The 18,447-nt window shown below is 41.9% G+C and overlaps 2 protein-coding genes and 1 non-coding gene across 4 annotated transcripts in view; 2 read left to right on the top strand and 1 right to left on the bottom strand.

Moving 5' to 3' along the window:
• Nucleotides 1-2,816, bottom strand: part of STK31 (serine/threonine kinase 31) — a 109,503-nt gene extending 106,687 nt beyond the window's left edge. For both annotated transcript variants that reach the window (XM_049781438.1, XM_049781439.1), the window contains exons 1-2: nt 2,777-2,816; nt 2,642-2,694 (exon numbers count right to left, since the gene is read on the bottom strand). In XM_049781438.1, coding sequence (XP_049637395.1) covers nt 2,642-2,694; nt 2,777-2,804 — 81 coding nt within the window. In that variant the 5' untranslated portion in view covers nt 2,805-2,816. The remainder of the gene's footprint in view (nt 1-2,641; nt 2,695-2,776) is intronic.
• A 2,262-nt stretch (nt 2,817-5,078) lies between these two features.
• LOC126021148 (U1 spliceosomal RNA) lies at nt 5,079-5,240 on the top strand. Its single transcript, XR_007499757.1, has one exon. It is a non-coding gene; the product is annotated as a U1 spliceosomal RNA (small nuclear RNA).
• Nucleotides 5,241-14,143: 8,903 nt separating this feature from the next.
• Nucleotides 14,144-15,462, top strand: LOC126020041 (RING-box protein 2-like). Its single transcript, XM_049781492.1, has one exon. The coding sequence runs from the start codon at nt 14,150-14,152 to the stop codon at nt 14,492-14,494; it is 345 nt and encodes a 114-aa protein (XP_049637449.1). The 5' UTR covers nt 14,144-14,149; the 3' UTR covers nt 14,495-15,462.
• The last annotated feature ends 2,985 nt before the right edge of the window (nt 15,463-18,447 follow it).

The raw sequence follows: 18,447 nt of genomic DNA, 5'->3' as shown, positions 1-18,447 counted from the left end.
TCTGCAATAACTGGAGTCAAATATTTAATTGCAGCACTCACACACTTTTGGTTGCACTAGCCGCTGTATCAGACAATGTGTGGTACACTACAAAACACACATTTTATTTCTATACCAAGGGCCCTAAATAATAAAAGCAGTTGGAATCAGACTTGGGCATGTAGGTCATTGGCCTCACTCTTGTAAGGCAGGCACACTACCAATGAATCATTCCTGAGCCCCCGAATATTATTTTCAATCAAATTCTCATTGTTTAAAATGTACGAATGTTTGGTCAACAGACATGGGTAATTCTTTGCTGTCATACAAAGAAATGTAAAACCACTTCCAAAATGCATATATCCCTCTGTCCAAAACTACTAGTAATGATTTCTCAATTGAGATATGGGTTAGCAATTCTGAAAATACATGACTATGTAGTAAGATTGAAAATATATTATAGGGGCCAGGGCGTTTGCCTTGTACGTGGTCAATACAGGACGGACCCCGGTTCAAAACCCAGTATCCCGTATGGTCCCCCCAAGCCTGCCAGGAGTGACTTCTGAGCACAGAGCCATGTGTAACCCCTGAGGGCTGCCACAGGGTGCGACCCCCCCAAAAAATGAAAATGTATTATAGATTATAAAAGCAGAGAATTATAAATAAGGACACAATAAACCCACAGCATTATATTAGAACTGAAAGAGGCCCACTTAGCGCTATTGTGAGTTTTGTTACAGTTTTGTTCAATTAAGTAGATGTTAAAGTAAACCAAAAAATAAATGTTCCTATCAAATGCATATAAAACTATGTTCAGGGGCAGGAGCAATAGCACAGTAGGTAGTGCGTTTGCCTTGCATGCAGTTGACCAAGGTTTGATGCCCAGCATCCCATATGGTTCCTCCAAGCCTGCAAGGAGTAATTTCTGATCGCAGAGTCAGGAGTAACACCTGAGCTCAGTTGAATGAGGCCCAAAAGAAATAAACTAAAAACTATGTTCAAACTATTACTGTTAGGTAATAGAATTCTATCTTTAAAAATTCTCATTAATACTGTGATAATATCTTGAAATGGCATCTTAGATATTCTGAGTAAAACTATAAAAATTTACTTACGCAGAAACATTTATCTTATGTCTTATAAATTCAAATTATTTATGCAGTTCACGAACTGACACTAATAAGTGATTTAGAAATTAGTAAACAGGGGCCGGCGAGGTGGCGCTAGAGGTAAGGTGTCTGCCTTGCAAGCGCTAGCCAAGGAAAGGACCACGGTTCGATCCCCCGGCGTCCCATATGGTCCCCCCAAGCCAGGGGCAATTTCTGAGCGTATAGCCAGGAGTGACCCCTGAGCATCTAACGGGTGTGGCCCGAAAAACCAAAAAAAAAATAAATAAAAATAAATTAGTAAACAGATTTTAGTAAAAATAAAGTTGTATAAATGTTTTATAATGGCGTGTCCCTATACAAGCATGCATAAATACAATTTATCATTTAACCTAGACAACTACTAGAGAATAACATAGGTTATTAACAGACAATGGACAGGAAAACAGAACATAGGTACCATTTAAAAATTGTTAGTGCACAGAGACAAACTTGTTCAGAAACAAGTCTGTACGAAGGTTAGTGTTATATAAATGAAATTTTATAACATTTCCTATATATAAAGGTAATAATGCCTAGTTAATCGAAGTCTTCTACACATTCCTTTCACATAAATTTCTTCCCTAAGTTGCCAATTTTTATCTCCACAAAAGGAGTTCCTGTATCATAGGATATATAGAGAAATGTTACCCTTATTCCTCCCGTTTCATATGCAGTTTAAAATAGTCAAAATGAGTGATTGTGTGCTAAAGGAATTCATGTTCTTCAATTTATGCTAGCACTTTGATACGTCGCTCTGCTAATATAAAATTCAAAGTGATTCAGTAAGGCTGTAGAAATTGTACAATGGGTAGTGCGTTTGCCTTACACGCAACTAACCTAGATTCCATCCCTGGCACCACATATGGTACCCTAAGCCCGCTAGGATGCAGAACCAAGTGTTAGGCCTGAGCACTGGCAAATTTGGCCTAAAATCAAACCTTCAAAAAACAGCGATTTTGTAGTCGATTCAATTTTATGATAAGAATTCATCAAATTCAACTAAGTCTCTAGAAAAAGAAAAACAAAAAAACAAAAAAACATTTTAAAACGGGATCTTTTAAGAAAAGATCTCCCTGGTCCAAGAACAAGAGTAAAGCAGCAAGGTGCTTGCAACCTCAAAAATGACCTTTAGCTGGAGCTATACATTCAAAAATAACATCTCAGAATCCAAGAATTCAAGCAGCCTACATTGATGGTGGCAGGTATAATTCTGAAAACATAAATTACAATCCTGCTATTTTATTTTTAATTGTAACAGATGTATTATGGTAATACTACTCATATCTTGAATAAACTGCTGGGTGTAGCCATTTGTCCTTCATTCATTCTCTTGCTAGAGTTCCATTAAGAAAGACTATACATTATATCTCATCATTATATTTATATATGCACAACCTAAGGCTTCTATTTTTTGTTGTTTTGGAGATGGAACTGGATTAGAAGAGGAAATCACTAAAAGATATTTTAAGATAAAAATAAAAAAAGAAGAGGAATTCAAGTAAGCTAGTATTTACCTGGGCCCAAAACGTCACTGCATCTTCTACATGACTTCCGACCACATCTTCAACTGAAAACAAAACATAATGCAAATCAAAACTTACCAATATATGCTAGCTCTAACACCCACAAGTAAATTTGAGTTCCAGTACCTTTATTGTAATGTGCCTCTTCATCCATTTCGGCAATTCCTGAAAAACTGAACAATTTATTACAGTCAATTAGGTTCACAGACCATGTATAACGAAGACTAACGTTCTTAATGTCCAAATTCCTGCAAGTACGTTTTATTCCAAATATCAAAAATGACTCTCTATTTTGAAATGTCCGGTATTTTCTTCAATAATTCTTTCATTAGAAGTGGGCTGCATTTTGCAATTATGTCATATACAATCTCTTTCTTGGCTATTAACTTTGGAGCCAAGCTTTTACAAATTCAGACTAGAGTCGATCATTTGTTAAGTATATTTTGACCATTCTTTTGTGTATTTTAACCAACTTTCACAAGTTAAGCAAAAACAAACACTGTAATTATATAAACAACAGTCTTTTTCTGCAGTTGAGAGAACTTAGGAAGCTTGGCTGCAGTGATGTTGCTAGGTAGTTTTGAAAGCACCTGAAAATAGTTTCAGGAACTGAGGCACTTTCTTGCACGAGGCTCACCTGGGTTCAATCCCTGCCCCGCCCTTCGCATAGACTGATTCCAACCGGTTCCTGCATGTGTTTGTTTGGGGGCCACAAGTAGAAGCATTCGAGGGTCAGTCCTGGCAGGCTCAGGGGGTCAAGCCAGGTGCCCATGCGCCAGGCAAACGCCTTCCTTACCCGTTGTGCTATCAGTCCAACCCAGCTTCCTGCTTTCAAGGCCTTGCAATTGATCTGAAAAGACGGTACAGAAAGGAAGGCTCTAGTCCTTCATTTCACTGACCCTAACCAGGGCTCCCACGCAGTGGTGTAGGGGGAACCGGAGAGCCCCCCAAAGTGGGTACTTTGCAATTCCATGCCTACAAAGTGCATAATCCATTCATTCAAACGGACTGTCTGCGTAAGTCGCTAGCCCTAAGCCCTGGCTGCATGATCATTTCATCCATGACCATCTCCGAGGCCAGAGCCCGGCGGAGCGACCGCGCCAGGACTCAGCCGCGAGGTCCGAGTCGCATCGGCCTGCGAGGCCCGGGCGCAGCGGCACGACGGACGGAAGGAAGCGGCCGGCAGTGGCCTCCCCGACGCCCGGGCCAGAGCCCAAGTCCTCCACGGCCCGCAAGCTCGCCCACGAACCTCGCGCCTTCTCCCCCGTTATCTCCGCGCGGCTGCTGCGGGCCCCACATGCTGAGGTTGAGGCCGAGGTCAAGGCCGCTGCCGCTCCGCCGCCGCCCTCGAAGCACGTGCAGCGACTCACCGTTGCCGCTCCAGGCCCGCACTGCGCCTGCGTACTCGGCACTGCGCCGCCACCAGCCCAGCCGGCCAGCAGCAATGCGCTTGCGCAGAGCCCACGCACCGGCACGTGCAGAACGGGCATGAGTCTACGCATGCGCAAAATCTCCCCTGCAGCATACACGCAAACACAACTCTTGGGGAAGCTGTGGCCACTATACAACTGGACCTGTTCCGAGCCTGCTGGTGTTCCCGAGCTTTCTTTCTTTCTTTTTTTTTTTTTTTTTGATTTTTGGGTTACACCCGGCAGCTTTCAGGGGTTCCTCCTGGCTCTGAGCTCAGAAATCGCTCCTGGCAGGCTCCGGGGACCCTATGGGATGCCGGGATTTGAACCACCGTCCTTCCGCATGCAAGGCCAACGCCTTACCTCCATTATCTCTCCGGCCCCTCCAGCCTTTCTTAAGTCCACACCAATTGAGTTTTTGCAATAGCTGAATTAGGAGACTCCCGCCACCCTTGTTGCATTTTGTTGGCTTCCTATTAATTTTTGGTTGGTTGGTTTGGGGAGAACTACCCCGTCAATGTGGAGAGAAGAGGAGAGGAAAGAAAAGAAACAAAGTTGCTTTGTGAGTTTACATTTCCACCCGCAGCATATGCACCCCAGTTTTGCATGTCCTCCCCAGTAGAGAGAGATTCGTAAACTTATTGGATCTACTCCCCTTTGCAAACGAACAAAGCACTCATTCCCTGACTGGAAATTTACCGCCTTAAAGGAGACACCTAATTGGACATCAGGGTTAGTTCAAGCTTCCAGCTGCCAACATTGCCCACTTGGGGAAACACTTGTTTTGCTGCATATGTGTATATGTAGTTTTAGTTGGAATTTCTCAAAGGGTAATCAGAGACTACTTTGAAAAACTCTGTGTCACTAAACATGAGGACCGGGAAGAAATGGATGAATTCTTGGAATCTTAAAACCTTCCACAGATGAATAAGGAGGATGTAGCATATCTAAACATATCTAAATCACTACTGAGGAAATTAAAACGGTAATCAAATGTCTACCCAAAAAGAAAAGCCCTTATACATACCTGACGGGAGATACCATGATCACGAAGGTGGTTTCCCCAGGACGAGACTCTCCCATTGCACTCCGGGTGTGCTGACCCCTGTGATTTCCCCAAATGTGGGAGACTCGGTTGCATAATTTGTGGTAGTGGGGGACTGCGTTCACACTCTCCCCTGATTAAAAAAAAAAAGAGAGAGAGAAGAAAAAAAATAGAAAAGCCCAGGCCTAGATGGATTTATTAATAAATTCTGTCAAACCTTTCAAGAGGAACTACTATCAATCCTAGCCAGACACTTTCATGAAACTGAAAAAACGGGAACACTTCCAAACAGCTTTTATGAAGCCAACATCACCTTGATACCAAAATCAGACAGAGATGCTGCCAAAAAAGAAAATTACAGACCAATATCCCTGATGAACACAGCTACAAAGATCCTCAACAAAATCCTGGCAAATAGGATCCAATGCCTCATCAAGAAGATCATTCACTACAATCAAGTAGTTTTCATCCTAGGGATGCAATGATGGTTTAACATTCATAAATCTATCAACCTAAAACACAACACCACCAACAACAACAAAAACAAAAATAAAAACCACATGATCATATCAATAGATGCAGAGAAAGCATTTGATAAGGTCCAACACCCACACTTGATCAAAACTCTCAACAAGATGGGAATGAAAGGAACCTTTCTCAATATTGTCAAGGCTATCTACCACAAGCCAATGGCAAATATTATCCTCAATGGAGAAAAAATAAAGCCTTCCCTCTAAATTCCAGTACAAGACAAGGCTGTCACTCTCTCCACTCCTCTTCAACATAGTATTGGAAGTACTTGCTATAGTGATTAAGAAAGAAAAAGATATCAAGGGAATCCAGATAGGAAAGGAAGAAGTCAAGCTTTCACTGTTTGCAGATGACATGATACTCTCTTAGAAAACCCTAAAGACTCTACCAAAAAGCTTCTAGGAACAACAGACTCATATAGAAATGTGGAGGCTACAAAGGCTATAAAGTTAACACACAGAAATCAATGGCCTTTTTATACACCAATAATGATAGAGAAGAAGTGGACATTAAGAAAACAACCCATTTACATTAGTGCCACACAAACTTAAATATCTTGGAGTCAACTTGACTAAAAGCATGAAGGACCTATACAAAGAAAACTATAAAACACTGCTCCAAGAAATAAAAGAGGACACAAGGAGCTGGAAACACATACCCTGATCATGGATTGGCAAGATTACATCATTAAAATGGTAATACTCCCCAAAGCACTGTATAGATTTAATGAGATTTCTCTAAAGATTTCCATGACATTCTTCAAAGAAGTGGATCAAACACTTCTGAAATCCATTTGGAACAATAAACACCCTCGAATAACTAAAGCACTCCTTGGGAAAATAAATATGGGAAGCATTCCTCAACTTTAAACTGTATTGCAAAGAATAGTTATCAAAATAGCATAGTATTGGAATAAAGACAGACCCTTAGATCAGTGGAATAGGCTTGAGTACTCAGAAAATGTTCCCCAAACATACAATCACCTAGTTGATAAAGAAGCAAGAAATCCTAAATGGAGCAAGGAAAGCATCTTCAACAGATGGTGTTGGCACAACTGGTTAGTCACTTGCAAAAAAGTGAACTCAGACCCCCAGATAACACCAATTATGAAGGTAAAGTCCAAATGGATTAAAGACCTTGATATCATACCTGAAACCATAAGGTACATAGAGCAACATGTAGGTAAAACATTCCATGACATTGAGACTAAAGGCATCTTCAAGGAGGAAACAGCACTCTCCAAACAAGGGGAAGCAGAGATAAATAGATGGGAATATATTAAACTGAGATGTTTCTGCACCTCAAAGGAAATAGTGCCCAGAATACAAGAGCCACCTACTGAGTGGGAGAAACTATTCACCCATACCCATCATATAAAGGGCTAATATCCAAAATAGACAAGGCACTGACAGAATTTTACAAGAAAAAACATCTAATCCCATTATAAAATAGGGAGAAGAAATGAACAGACACTTAGATAAAGAAGAAATACAAATGGCCAAAAGGCACATGAAAAGATGCTCCAAATGACTAATAATCAGGGAGATGCAAATCAAAACAACTATGAACCAAACTCAAGGAACCAAATCCCACCCAGGGCATTTACAACGCTGCTCTGACACCAACATGAGCCAGTCCTAAATTGATAATCTGACAAGGAGGAAATGGGAACAACTTGATCTAAGAGCAAGTTGTCCTCCCTCATCAGCTATCGATAAGACAAAATCAGAAAACAGGTCACCCTTTGATATGTGCAAAAACCAAGATCGCTATATACTGGTTGTTGCAACCAAGACTGGACAGTACACATCCAGGGACCAACAACAACAACAGCAGCAACAAAAAGCTCTAGCCTAGCTTTTGGAATACGATCTGTTCAACAAACAAGAGCTCCAATTCCAGAAGGTTGACTGAGACAACCGCAACTGAACGGGTCTTCCAGAAACATAACGAAAGACTTTATCCCAGGCTCCAGTCTAAGAGCAACATAATGACCAAGAACACCAACTACAGAAAATGGATTAAAACGACACTGAAGAAACATAACTGCTAGAACCACAAAGAAAGACTTCATAAACTCCATTCCCTGAGCTGCACAGCCACAAAGATCTCTAGAAACAGAGGTCTGATTTTACCATCCAAGACAAAGCAGAAGTCTTCCACACACCAGGAAAGCAGCAAGGGGAGAGTAATTGATCATGCAAGGAGTCTAGAGTTAATCCCATGACAGTATACTTCAGGGGTGGAGAAACCCGGTGTCTCCTAGGTCAAGGGAATTCCCTCTACAATAACCCCAATAGTTACTGTGCCTATGCAGGGGGATAAAGAAAAGGAGGGGGGAAAAAAAGCACAAAACAATCATTTTTCCACATGTTTATTTATCAATTGATCAATTTTTTGTCGTCTTTATTTTGGTGTGGAGACTATGGTTGATGTCTCCAATATTATTTTATTTTATTTTGTCTTGTCTTTCTCTTTCCTTTTGCACTCGAGCATGAGTTGATTTCAGAACAGAGACTATTGTGTGGTGCCTATCGTTATTGCTGTAGTGCTCACCAATTATTTAATTTGATAATTTTTTCTGTATTGTTGTGGTATTTCAATTACCTTTTTCACATCCTCTCTCAAACTGAGGTTGGAAGTCTCTAGAGAGACTCAGCCCATTTTTAGCGTTTTTGACTTTTGACTTCTTTTTTTTTTTCCTTTTATTTTGTATCCCATTCTATTGCTTTTCTTGCCTTCAAACAAAACCACATACCTCGATTTTTCTAGCTCTGCCTCTTAAATAGAATGGAAAACGAGGGTTCCAGTACCAAACAGATATGAGATCACTAATAGTAAGCTAGACAAAGAGGGGTCCACCTACTCTAGCAGCCCGGGGGGTGATGATGGGGTATATGGGTTGTAGAAAGGGAACTGGAATGTGGGGAGGACATAGTTGGTGATGGGTATTCCCCTGACTCAATGTTAATATGTATCTAAAATACTACTGTGAAAGATATGTAAGCCATTATGGAAAAAAATATGTTTTTAATCAGAAACTTTCTTTGACTTACATATATTATTATATCAGTTATATTATATGTTATGTTATGTCACTATATTATGTTATGTTAGCTTACCTCATTATGTTAATCAATTTTGTCTCTTGAATAAATTCTTACAATAAAAAAATAAGTTAAAAAAAAAACTATGAGGTACTATCTCATGCACATTATAAAGAATGGCAATAAGCAGTGCTAGAGGGCATGTGGAGAGAAAGGAACTCTTATTCACTACTGGTCGGAATGGCGTCTAGTCCAACCTTTTTGGAAAGCAATATGGAGATTCCTCCAAAAACTGGAAATTGAGCTCCCATACGTTCCAGCTATACTACTCCTAGGAACACAAAAATACAACACAAAAATCTCTTCCTCTATTTGCAATAGCCAGACTCTGAAAACAACCAAGATGCCCTTCAAAAAATGAATGGCTAAAGAAACTGTGGTACATGTACACAATGGAATATTATGCAGCCGTCAGGAGAGATGAAGTTATGAAATTTTCCTATACATGGATGTACATGGAATCTATTATGCTGGGTGGAATAAGTCAGAGGGACAGAGATAGACACAGAATAGTCTCACTCATCTATTGGTTTTAAGAAAAATAAAAGACATTCTTGCAATAATCCTCAGAGACAAAGAGAGGAGGGCTGGAAAGTCCAGCTCATGACATGAAGCTCACCACAAAGAGTGGTGAGTGCAGTTAGAGAAATAACTACACTGACAACTATCATAACAATGTGTATGAATGAGGTAAATAGAGTACATGTCGGGGTGAGGTATGAAGGAGGGAAATTTGGAACATTGATGGTGAGAATGTTGCACCAGTGAAGGGAGTGTTCTTTACATGACTGAAACCCAACTACAATCATATTTGTAATCAAGGTGTTTAAATAAAGATAAAAAATGTGGAAGTTAATTGACATAAAGACAGAAAAATCCTGTAATCTCACACTTACTGGTTATAATAGACTGGTCATGAAGGCACTAGAAGCTGTATATGCTATTTCTAGTCTAACTAGGATAGTGGAAACTAGAACTTTACCAGGGAGAATTTAGGCTGAACAGGACAGAATGAGAAGTAACACAACTGTCTTGTATGTGCTGTTACTGAACCTAATGGGAGTCCTGGGTCTCCTCTCCAGGCAACATCTGTAACACTAAAGAGCTTATCTAGAAAAAGATTGGTGGCGTGACCTCACACAGATACCCAAAATGCTCAGGGAACAGGTATAGTGTAATGATGCTTTGGTTTCTTAACTTTTGTATCATCATCCCAGAGGGAGCATCTTCTACTGCTCTGTCCTTCCAATGTCTTCCCATTTAGTGTTCATTATAAATTATATTCTTCTAGTTGACCGATCTTTTTCAGATATTGATAACTGCAAACCTGAACCAGTCAATTGCCATACCCTCATGAAGAGCTAAGATAGCATAAGAGTTACTCCCTTCTTATAGGTAAACCTATAGTCCTTTTCCAACCTGAAGAAGTTACAGAAGATGAACCTTCACCCACAATAATCTTTAATGGGGGATAGAACCACCGTTCACCCTGAATCGGCTGTGTGCAAAGCAAACGCCCTATTGCTGTGCTATCTCTCGGGCTCCTGTCTATACTTTTTAAAATAGAAACAACTGTATATAGAAACACAAAAACCTTTAAATAACAAAAAAAAAGAGAGAAAAAGAGCTAATGTAGCATAAGAGTTCATCCATCCCTTCTTATCGGTAGACTCTATAGTCCTTTGCCAGCCTGAAGAAGTTACAGAAGATGGACCTTCACCCACAATCCCCTTTAATGACTTCTAAGGTGGTGAATTCTCTAGGGAAAATGTGAAACAGGAAGATCTGCAAAAATGCTGCCAGAGAATAAGGGCAAGAAGTGCCATTGAAACTTAACTAGCTCAGACACAGGCACTAATTGGAAAATACACTATGCCTATTATCACTATCCCAGAGGTCAGGGCAAGTGGAAAGACTGAACCGGACACTAATATTTAAAAAGTATCAGTGGTGGAAGAAAAGAAAGAGCAAATATTGTGGCTTCTCCTGGTAGTTAAGGGTAAAAGGGTAGATTCCATTTCTGTCTGACCCAGTACAGGAAAAGGCAATGACTTTCACAGCCCATCTCTGGATAACTAGATTTTAGGGCCCTATATTATTCTCTTCACCCCAACCACTGCTTGAGTTGCAGGATTGAAGACACAGGACTCACCTTGTTCCTCACAGTGGAGAGTCACTCCCAGGATGAGAACTCCCTGCAGATTCCACTGACTCAGCTCCCAGAACCAGGATAGAATGCAGATTGTTCTGATGCTCCTGCTGATGGCAGTGACTGTTGAACAACTGGCAAGAATGGACACCCCATTTCCTTGTGGACTATACCTGGACTCTTCCCCAGCCTGTAGATGGTGGGTTTGTGGACCAAACTGTCACCCCAGGGATCCCTCCCCTAAACTTTGACTTGTGTGATTTGTTTGGGGTTATTCTCCTACTACTGAGGTTTAAGTGTTAAAAAAAAATGTGTACCACTCATTGGTTGCAGGTCCAGGGATAGGGAAGTTGCCCTGAGAGCATTCTCATTTTTTTTTTTTTTTGGTTTTTGGGTCACTCCCGGCAGTACTCAGGGGTTACTCCTGGCTCTATGCTCAGAAATCACTCCTGGTAGGCTCAGGGACCATATGGGATGCTGGGATTCGAACCACCGACCTTCTGCATGCAAGGCAAACACCTTACCTCCATGCTATCTCTCCAGCCCCGAGCATTCTCATTTTATGTGTATCCAGAAGAGTCCCCAAAATGGGGGGAGTGGGGAGGGGGACTTTCAGTGCAGGGTATTGGAATGTGTCCTGGGAGCCACCTGGCAGCACAAAGGGAGCTAGACACTGAGGATAAGGCTGGAGGTCTCAGGTAGAGTTTGGGGAATGCTGTTTACTTTGCAGAAAATCAGAGCTTTGTTGGCCCAAATAGAATCAGTAGGGTCTTTAAGAGAATGCACCCAGACTTACTTCCTAGTAGGGAAGCATCAGTTAAGGTAAATAAGGAGGAGCCAGCAGTTTGACACTGCCTAAGATGCCAGTGTAAGCTCCATCATCAAGCATGGAGTAGAAAAGAGCCTAGAATTAAGACTTCACCAGGAATTACCAAAGAGTGTTGATTGTGTGTTTATCTAGAGCACTCTCTGAACTCTTTAACAAAAGTGGCCCTGAGAACAAGAGGAGTTTGGACTTAAAATTCTTAAAACAATGTGAACTGTGTATGGCCCAAGAGGAATAGATCAGAGGTCATCAAGAGGATGCTGCAGCAGATGAGAGCCAGTTTGTAGGAGCAGAAAAGGCAGTGGTAAGACTCCACTTCCTGGTATGAACACTCATATCAGTCAATCACCCCAGAAAAACTCCCTGATAATCATGACTAGGCCACTATTCACTTTGTGATACTCTTTCTTTCTTTTTTTTTTTTTTTTTTTTTTTTTTTTTTGGTTTTTGGACCACACCCAGTGGTGCTCAGGGGTTACTCCTGGCTATCTGCTCAGAAATAGCTCCTGGCAGGCACAGAGGACCATATGGGACACCGGGATTCAAACCAACCACCTTAGGTCCTGGATTGGCTGCTTGCAAGGCAAACGCCACTGTGCTATCTCTCTGGCCCCTGTGATACTCTTTCATAATTACTTTCCTCACCTGCTTTATTCAGACATGCACAGGTGCAGTTAAGATTCTTGGACTTAGACTCCCAGTACATACCCATAAGCAGGAAGAGGAACCTCAAGAAGAGTCAAGGATTTGACTCAAATCCATAAGAGAGAATGTGATTCTAGGTTCTGAACAAGAAAGGATGCCATTTTGTAAAGGGTTCTAGGTTAGGCTTCTCTTCCTGAAGCCTACATTTCCATTAACACCATCCTGAGATATCTGGCCATAAAAAGTAACCTATCTGTGTTGGGACCTGAATTCTAAATAAGGAGGGATGCCATTTTGTAAAAGCCACAAGGCAGGCTTCTTCTTAGGTTCTGAGCTGGGAGAAACACTATTCTGTAAGGATCACATGGTGTGAGCCTATTTCCATAGACCCCGCCTCAGTCTACCTGGCCATACAAGATAGCCTATCAGGGAAGGCCAAGGGAGCAATAGGAAGGTACCCCTAGACAAGAGCCAATTATTTTAAAGATCATCAGAAAGCTAGGATCTCCCTATAGCCCTATCCTATATAATCCCATCCTCTACCTTGGTCTGGGTTCTTTTATCCCTTGTGGGAGAGAACCCTGACCATTCAGTTAGGAGATGCCCTTCAACAGATGAGTGGCTAAAGAAACTGTGGCACATATATACAATAGAATACTATGTAGCTATCAGGAGAGATGAAGTCATGAAATTTTCCTATACATGGATGTACATGGAATCTATTATGCTGAGTGAACTAAGTCAGAGGGAGAGAAAGACTCAGAATGGTTTCACTCATCTATGGGTTTTAAGAAAAATGAAAGACATTTTTAACAGTATCTCAGAGACAAGAGAGATGAGGGCTGGTAGGTACAGCTCACCACATAGAGTGATGAGTGCAGTTAGAGAAATAACTACACTGAAAACTATCATAACAACGTGAATGAATGAGGGAAGTAGAAAGCCTGTCTCGAGTACAGGTGTGGGTGGGGTGAGGAGGAGGGAGATCTGGAAAACTGGTGGTGGGAATGTTGCACTGGTGAAGGGAGGTGTTCTTTACATGACTGTAATCATACAACTATAATCATATTTGTAATCATGGTGTTTAAATAAAGATAATTTAAAAAAGAGAGAGAGAAGAGGCAGTATTCAAAAAAATAATGGCCTTCAAACAAATCATGATGGGAAACTCGACATTCACATGCAAAGAACACTGAAATTAAATTCCTTCCTCACACATATATTCATTGCAGCATTATTTACAATAGCCAGACTCTGGAAACAACCAAGATGCCCTTCAACATATGAATGGCTAAAGAAACTGTGGTACATGTACACAATGGAATATTATGCAGCCGTCAGGAGAGATGAAGTTATGAAATTTTCCTATACATGGATGTACATTGAATCTATTATGTTGAGTGAAATAAGTCAGAGGGAGAGGGAAGACACAGAATAGTCTCACTCATCGATGGGTTTTAAGAAAAAGTAAAGACATTACTGTAATAAGGCCCAGAGACAATAGAGTTAAGGGCTGGAAGGACAGGCTCACAATTTGAAGCTCACCACAAAGAATGGTGAACTCTTTTAGGGAAATAACTACACTAACAACTAGCATGACAATATTAAAGAATGAGAGAAGTAGAATGCCTGTTGCGAATACAGGCAATGGTGGGGGCGGAAGTGGGCATTGGTGGTGGGAATGTTGCACTGGTGAAGGGGGATATTCTGTTTATAACTGAAACCCAACTACAAACATGCTTGTAATCATGGTGCTTAAAAATTTTATAAAAATGGAGCCCATCGCCATGGCCGACACGGAGGACGGCGAGGAGCCCTGCGCGCTGCTGGCGTCGCACGCGGGCGGCGCGGGCTCCAAGGCGGGCGGCGACAAGATGTTCTCGCTCAAGAAGTGGAACGCGGTGGCCATGTGGAGCTGGGACGTGGAGTGCGACACGTGCGCCCTCTGCCGGGTCCAGGTCATGGATGCCTGGCTTAGATGGCAAGCTGAAAACAAACAAGAGGATTGTGTTGTGGACTGGGGAGAACGCAATCATTCCTTCCATAACTGTTGCATGTCCCTGTGGGTGAAACAGAACAACCGCTGCCCCCTCTGCCCGCAGGACTGGGTGGTACAGAGAATTGGCAAGTGAGCCTGGAGCAGAGTTTCCAGGTGCAGCTCCATGGACTGACTCCCCCAGTGGACCTTCTTAGCAGATGTGCTGCAAAGAGATGCTAGAACACTCCTGGCATTGAAGCTTCCCCAAGGCCAGCTCAGTGGTCCTCTGGACTTGCTTCTCAGAAGCATGATTTCTCATCCTATCAGTTTTCTTTCTAGAAATGCTCTACAATTAAGGTGGTAACTTATTACAGATGATCTTCCCTATCTCTGTTGGATCGCACATACTGCTTTAAAGTGCTCTGAAGGAGGCAAGAACTGCCCACCTGAAGGACCTTGATCATTTTTTAAGTTGCTAGAGATCCTACACTTGTGAAAGCAGTGCCCCACACAAGAGAACTTTTGCATGCATGATCGATTTTTAAAAAGACAATGAATGCTACAGTAACAGATAAAATGCAGTTGAAAATGCAACTCTGATCCTTGATTTGTTCCTAATATTTATTGGAGGGGTGTGATTCGTGAACTCGATCGGATAGGCTGAATTTTTAGGTGTGAACTAATGAACTAATGAACAGGGAAAATAGCATTTAACATCAGGACTGACTGTGGGATTCCTGGTCCTGGTATTGGATCTTCAGCTCAGTCCACCTTGCTTCCTCCTGGGGCATTAGATTGCAGAGAACAGGAGGCGTCGCCAGGTTCTGGTCAGATTTTGTTCCGTTTGAGCTGTGTTTAAGCAGAATGTTAATGAGGGGGGAATCATTTGCCACTAGCATTGAATGGAAAAGGCTTATTTTACTATATGGTGTTTTAATAATTGCTTTATTTTGCTTACATTGAATGGCTATTCTTGTATTTTATGTACATTAAGCCCAGGGATACAGTAATTTTTCAAGTGAATACATCCATGTAATTTGAAAAGGCACTCCTATGCTCTTTGACTTGGTAATGAAAATAATAAGCTCTAAATAATAAAATTTCAAATCTGCTGCTTGAAAATATGTAAGCACAGAAAAAAATTTTTTTAAAAAAATGGAGCTCCGGGCCCGGAGAGATAGCACAGTGGCGTTTGCCTTGCAAGGAGCCGATCCAGGACCAAAGGTGGTTGGTTCAAATCCCGGTGTCCCATATGGTCCCCTGCACCTGCCAGGAGCTATTTCTGAGCAGACAGCCAGGAGTAACCTCTGAGCAACGCCGGGTGTGGCCCAAAAAAACCAAAAAAAAAAAAAAAAAATGGAGCTCCAGGGGAAAGCTCTAGAGAGAGAAAAGGCTCCCAAAGGCAGAGAACTAGAGGGATGCCCTAGTCCTCCCAGGGGTCACACCGGGGCGGGAGGCACCCACGTGGGTTCGAGTCCCACTTCTGGTTGCGCTTGCATCATCGCCGGGGGTGATAATCCCACTGGGGAATCCCGTGGGTCAAGTCCCACGGAGGTTCCACAGAACACCCGTGGGTCAAGTCCCGCCGAGGTTTTACGGTCCTGTTTAAAAACTTTTTTAAAAATTAGGGCCCGGAGAGATAGCACAGCGGCGTTTGCCTTGCAAGCAGCCGATGCAGGACCAAAGGTGGTTGGTTCGAATCCCGGTGTCCCATATGGTCCCCCGTGCCTGCCAGGAGCTATTTCTGAGCAGACAGCCAGGAGTAACCCCTGAGCAATGCCGGGTGTGACCCAAAAAACACACACAAAAAAAAAACTTTTTTAAAAATTGATGATTGTTGATTATGAATTCTTTAAAGTCTGAAGTCTGCCAAAGTCGTGGGCATTCTTCCTGGTTATTCAAAATTAATTTGTGTAATGTGGATTGCAGGTGTCTTGCCTGTAAACTGAGGTCAGGAGACTAAGTAAACTTCTACTTCCTGTATGTAGAATTAAGATTAAAAATGTTTTTTACGATTTTTCATTATTTGCAGCCAAGGATATAAGTGTATCACAAGGAGCTTTGTGAATATGGTTATGGTTTAAAGAATTAAAAATATGGGAAATCTTATTGTAAAAAAGCCCCTAGACAATAATCAAATGGATTTTAGAATTTCCTGTGTAAATTGAAGTAACGTTTGCCTGTTATCTCTCTCCTAGCACCTTTTAGTACCATTTTTATGTCACAGCATCATGTTGCTCTGCATATGATACAAGCAGGTGGCTTTCCTCTCTGCATGAGTAATTCCCATACAGAGAGGAAATCTTAAAATTAGTGAGGGGACCCCAGAGCCCTCTTTCAGGGGAATAATCAGGGTTGAGGTGGTGTGACAATCAGGCACCCTTAAGCATTTGGCTGACAAGACCAGGAAGACACCAAAATGAATGGCCTGAGTAAGGAAATTAGAGATTTCCTAGGAATTTATGGACCTACACTTACTGGTCACAGCCTGGGCCCTGCTCTTACCTTCCACCCTCAGTCTCAAGAAAAGGAAAAGAATATTAGAGGTCAGAGTCTCTTCCAAACCTGAAGAAGAGTAGGACAGAGTACCTCTAGGGAAATCCTGCAGAGGGTGAGATGCCCACGGCCATCTGCGAGATCATCATGCTGAACTGATCAACTCATCCTTACATCAGCCAAGCCTGAGTGACTGTGACATGATAAACTTGTTGTGTCCCCAACCTATCCTCAGAAATGCTCTGTAAGTAATGGGGGTGGGGGTGCCGCAGATGGAGATTTTTCCAGAATTGCTGTATTTGTGCAAAGGAAAGAGCCAAAAGTTATTCAAATACCTGGCAAGGTACAAGGTGAAAAAGGAGAGAAAACCTATTTTTGTAACTGATTAAATTAAACGCATTCTAATGGACCTAACTTAAAACCCACTTCTTTGGAGTAACTTATGTGGAAATGGTTATACTAGTTATACTAGACCAGATCATAGATTGTAAATGCAAGCATTAGTCTGGCTGAAGTAACTTAGAGCTGTGTTTATTGATAATGCTATGATGCTTTGATTTCTGTTGTTTAACTTAAGTTATCTTTACAGATAATAAGGACAGCTGTACGAGGCCAGAGATAGCATGGAGGTAAGGCATTTGCCTTTCATGCAGAAGGTCTTTGGTTCAAATCCCGGCATCCCATATGGTCCCCCAAGCCTGCCAGGAGCCATTTCTGAGCATGGAGCCAGGAATAACCCCTGAGCGCTGCCGGGTGTGATCCAAAACACAAAACAAAACAAAAAGGACAGCTGTACCATTCAAGCTGTACCAATTACTGCTCCAGGGTCTGATTGGGTTAAGTAGTATTCCCCTGTCTAATTGATCTGATCCTTTTCAGGTGTTGAGACTGCAGAAGTGAACCAGTTAACTGCTCATTTAGGGTAATATAAGATTTCACCCTATCTAGAAATAGAGACTACAGACCCTAGCCAGCCTGAAGTAACTACAGAAGATTGATCTTTGACCACACTCCCTTGAATGACTTCTAAGATGGTGAAATCTCTAGGGAAAATATGGAGCAGAATGGTCATCAGGAAAAGATTCCAGGGAAATAAGAGAAAAGGAGGACCACAGGAATCCAATGAGCTAAGTTGACAATTGGAAATGACATTATGCCTATCTATCCCAGTGTTTGGAGCAGGTATCAAGAATAAACCAACATTGACATTTAACAAGGATGGGTAGTATAAGGGAAGGAGCAAAATTATGCTTCCCTTGGTAATGTCAAGGATAAGAGAATTATTACTAGGTATGAGATTTCTTCATTTTTGTCTAACCCAGTGCAGGAAAGGCAACTGGAGTTTAGGGCTCTATGTTGTTCTCTACACCCCAACAGCCATTTAAGTAGCAAGACTGAAGAGAAAGCAGGAACCTTCATTTCTTTGTGGGTGAATCACAGCCTGAATAAGAAGAAAATCCTAAAGATCCAGCTGACTCAGTTCACTGGACCAGAACAGAAGGCAGACAGTCCTGGTATCCTTGCGGCAGTGACCATAATGACTGCACAGTGACTAGCAAGAATGACACCCTTTTACCCAGACTGTGGATGGGGGGATGTCGGCCAGACTGT

The sequence above is a fragment of the Suncus etruscus genome, chromosome 10 (assembly GCF_024139225.1).
Source record: "Suncus etruscus isolate mSunEtr1 chromosome 10, mSunEtr1.pri.cur, whole genome shotgun sequence".
Lineage (NCBI taxonomy): Eukaryota > Metazoa > Chordata > Mammalia > Eulipotyphla > Soricidae > Suncus > Suncus etruscus.
The sequence above is the reverse complement of the archived record's forward strand: the minus strand, read 5'-3'. Positions and strand labels throughout refer to the sequence as shown.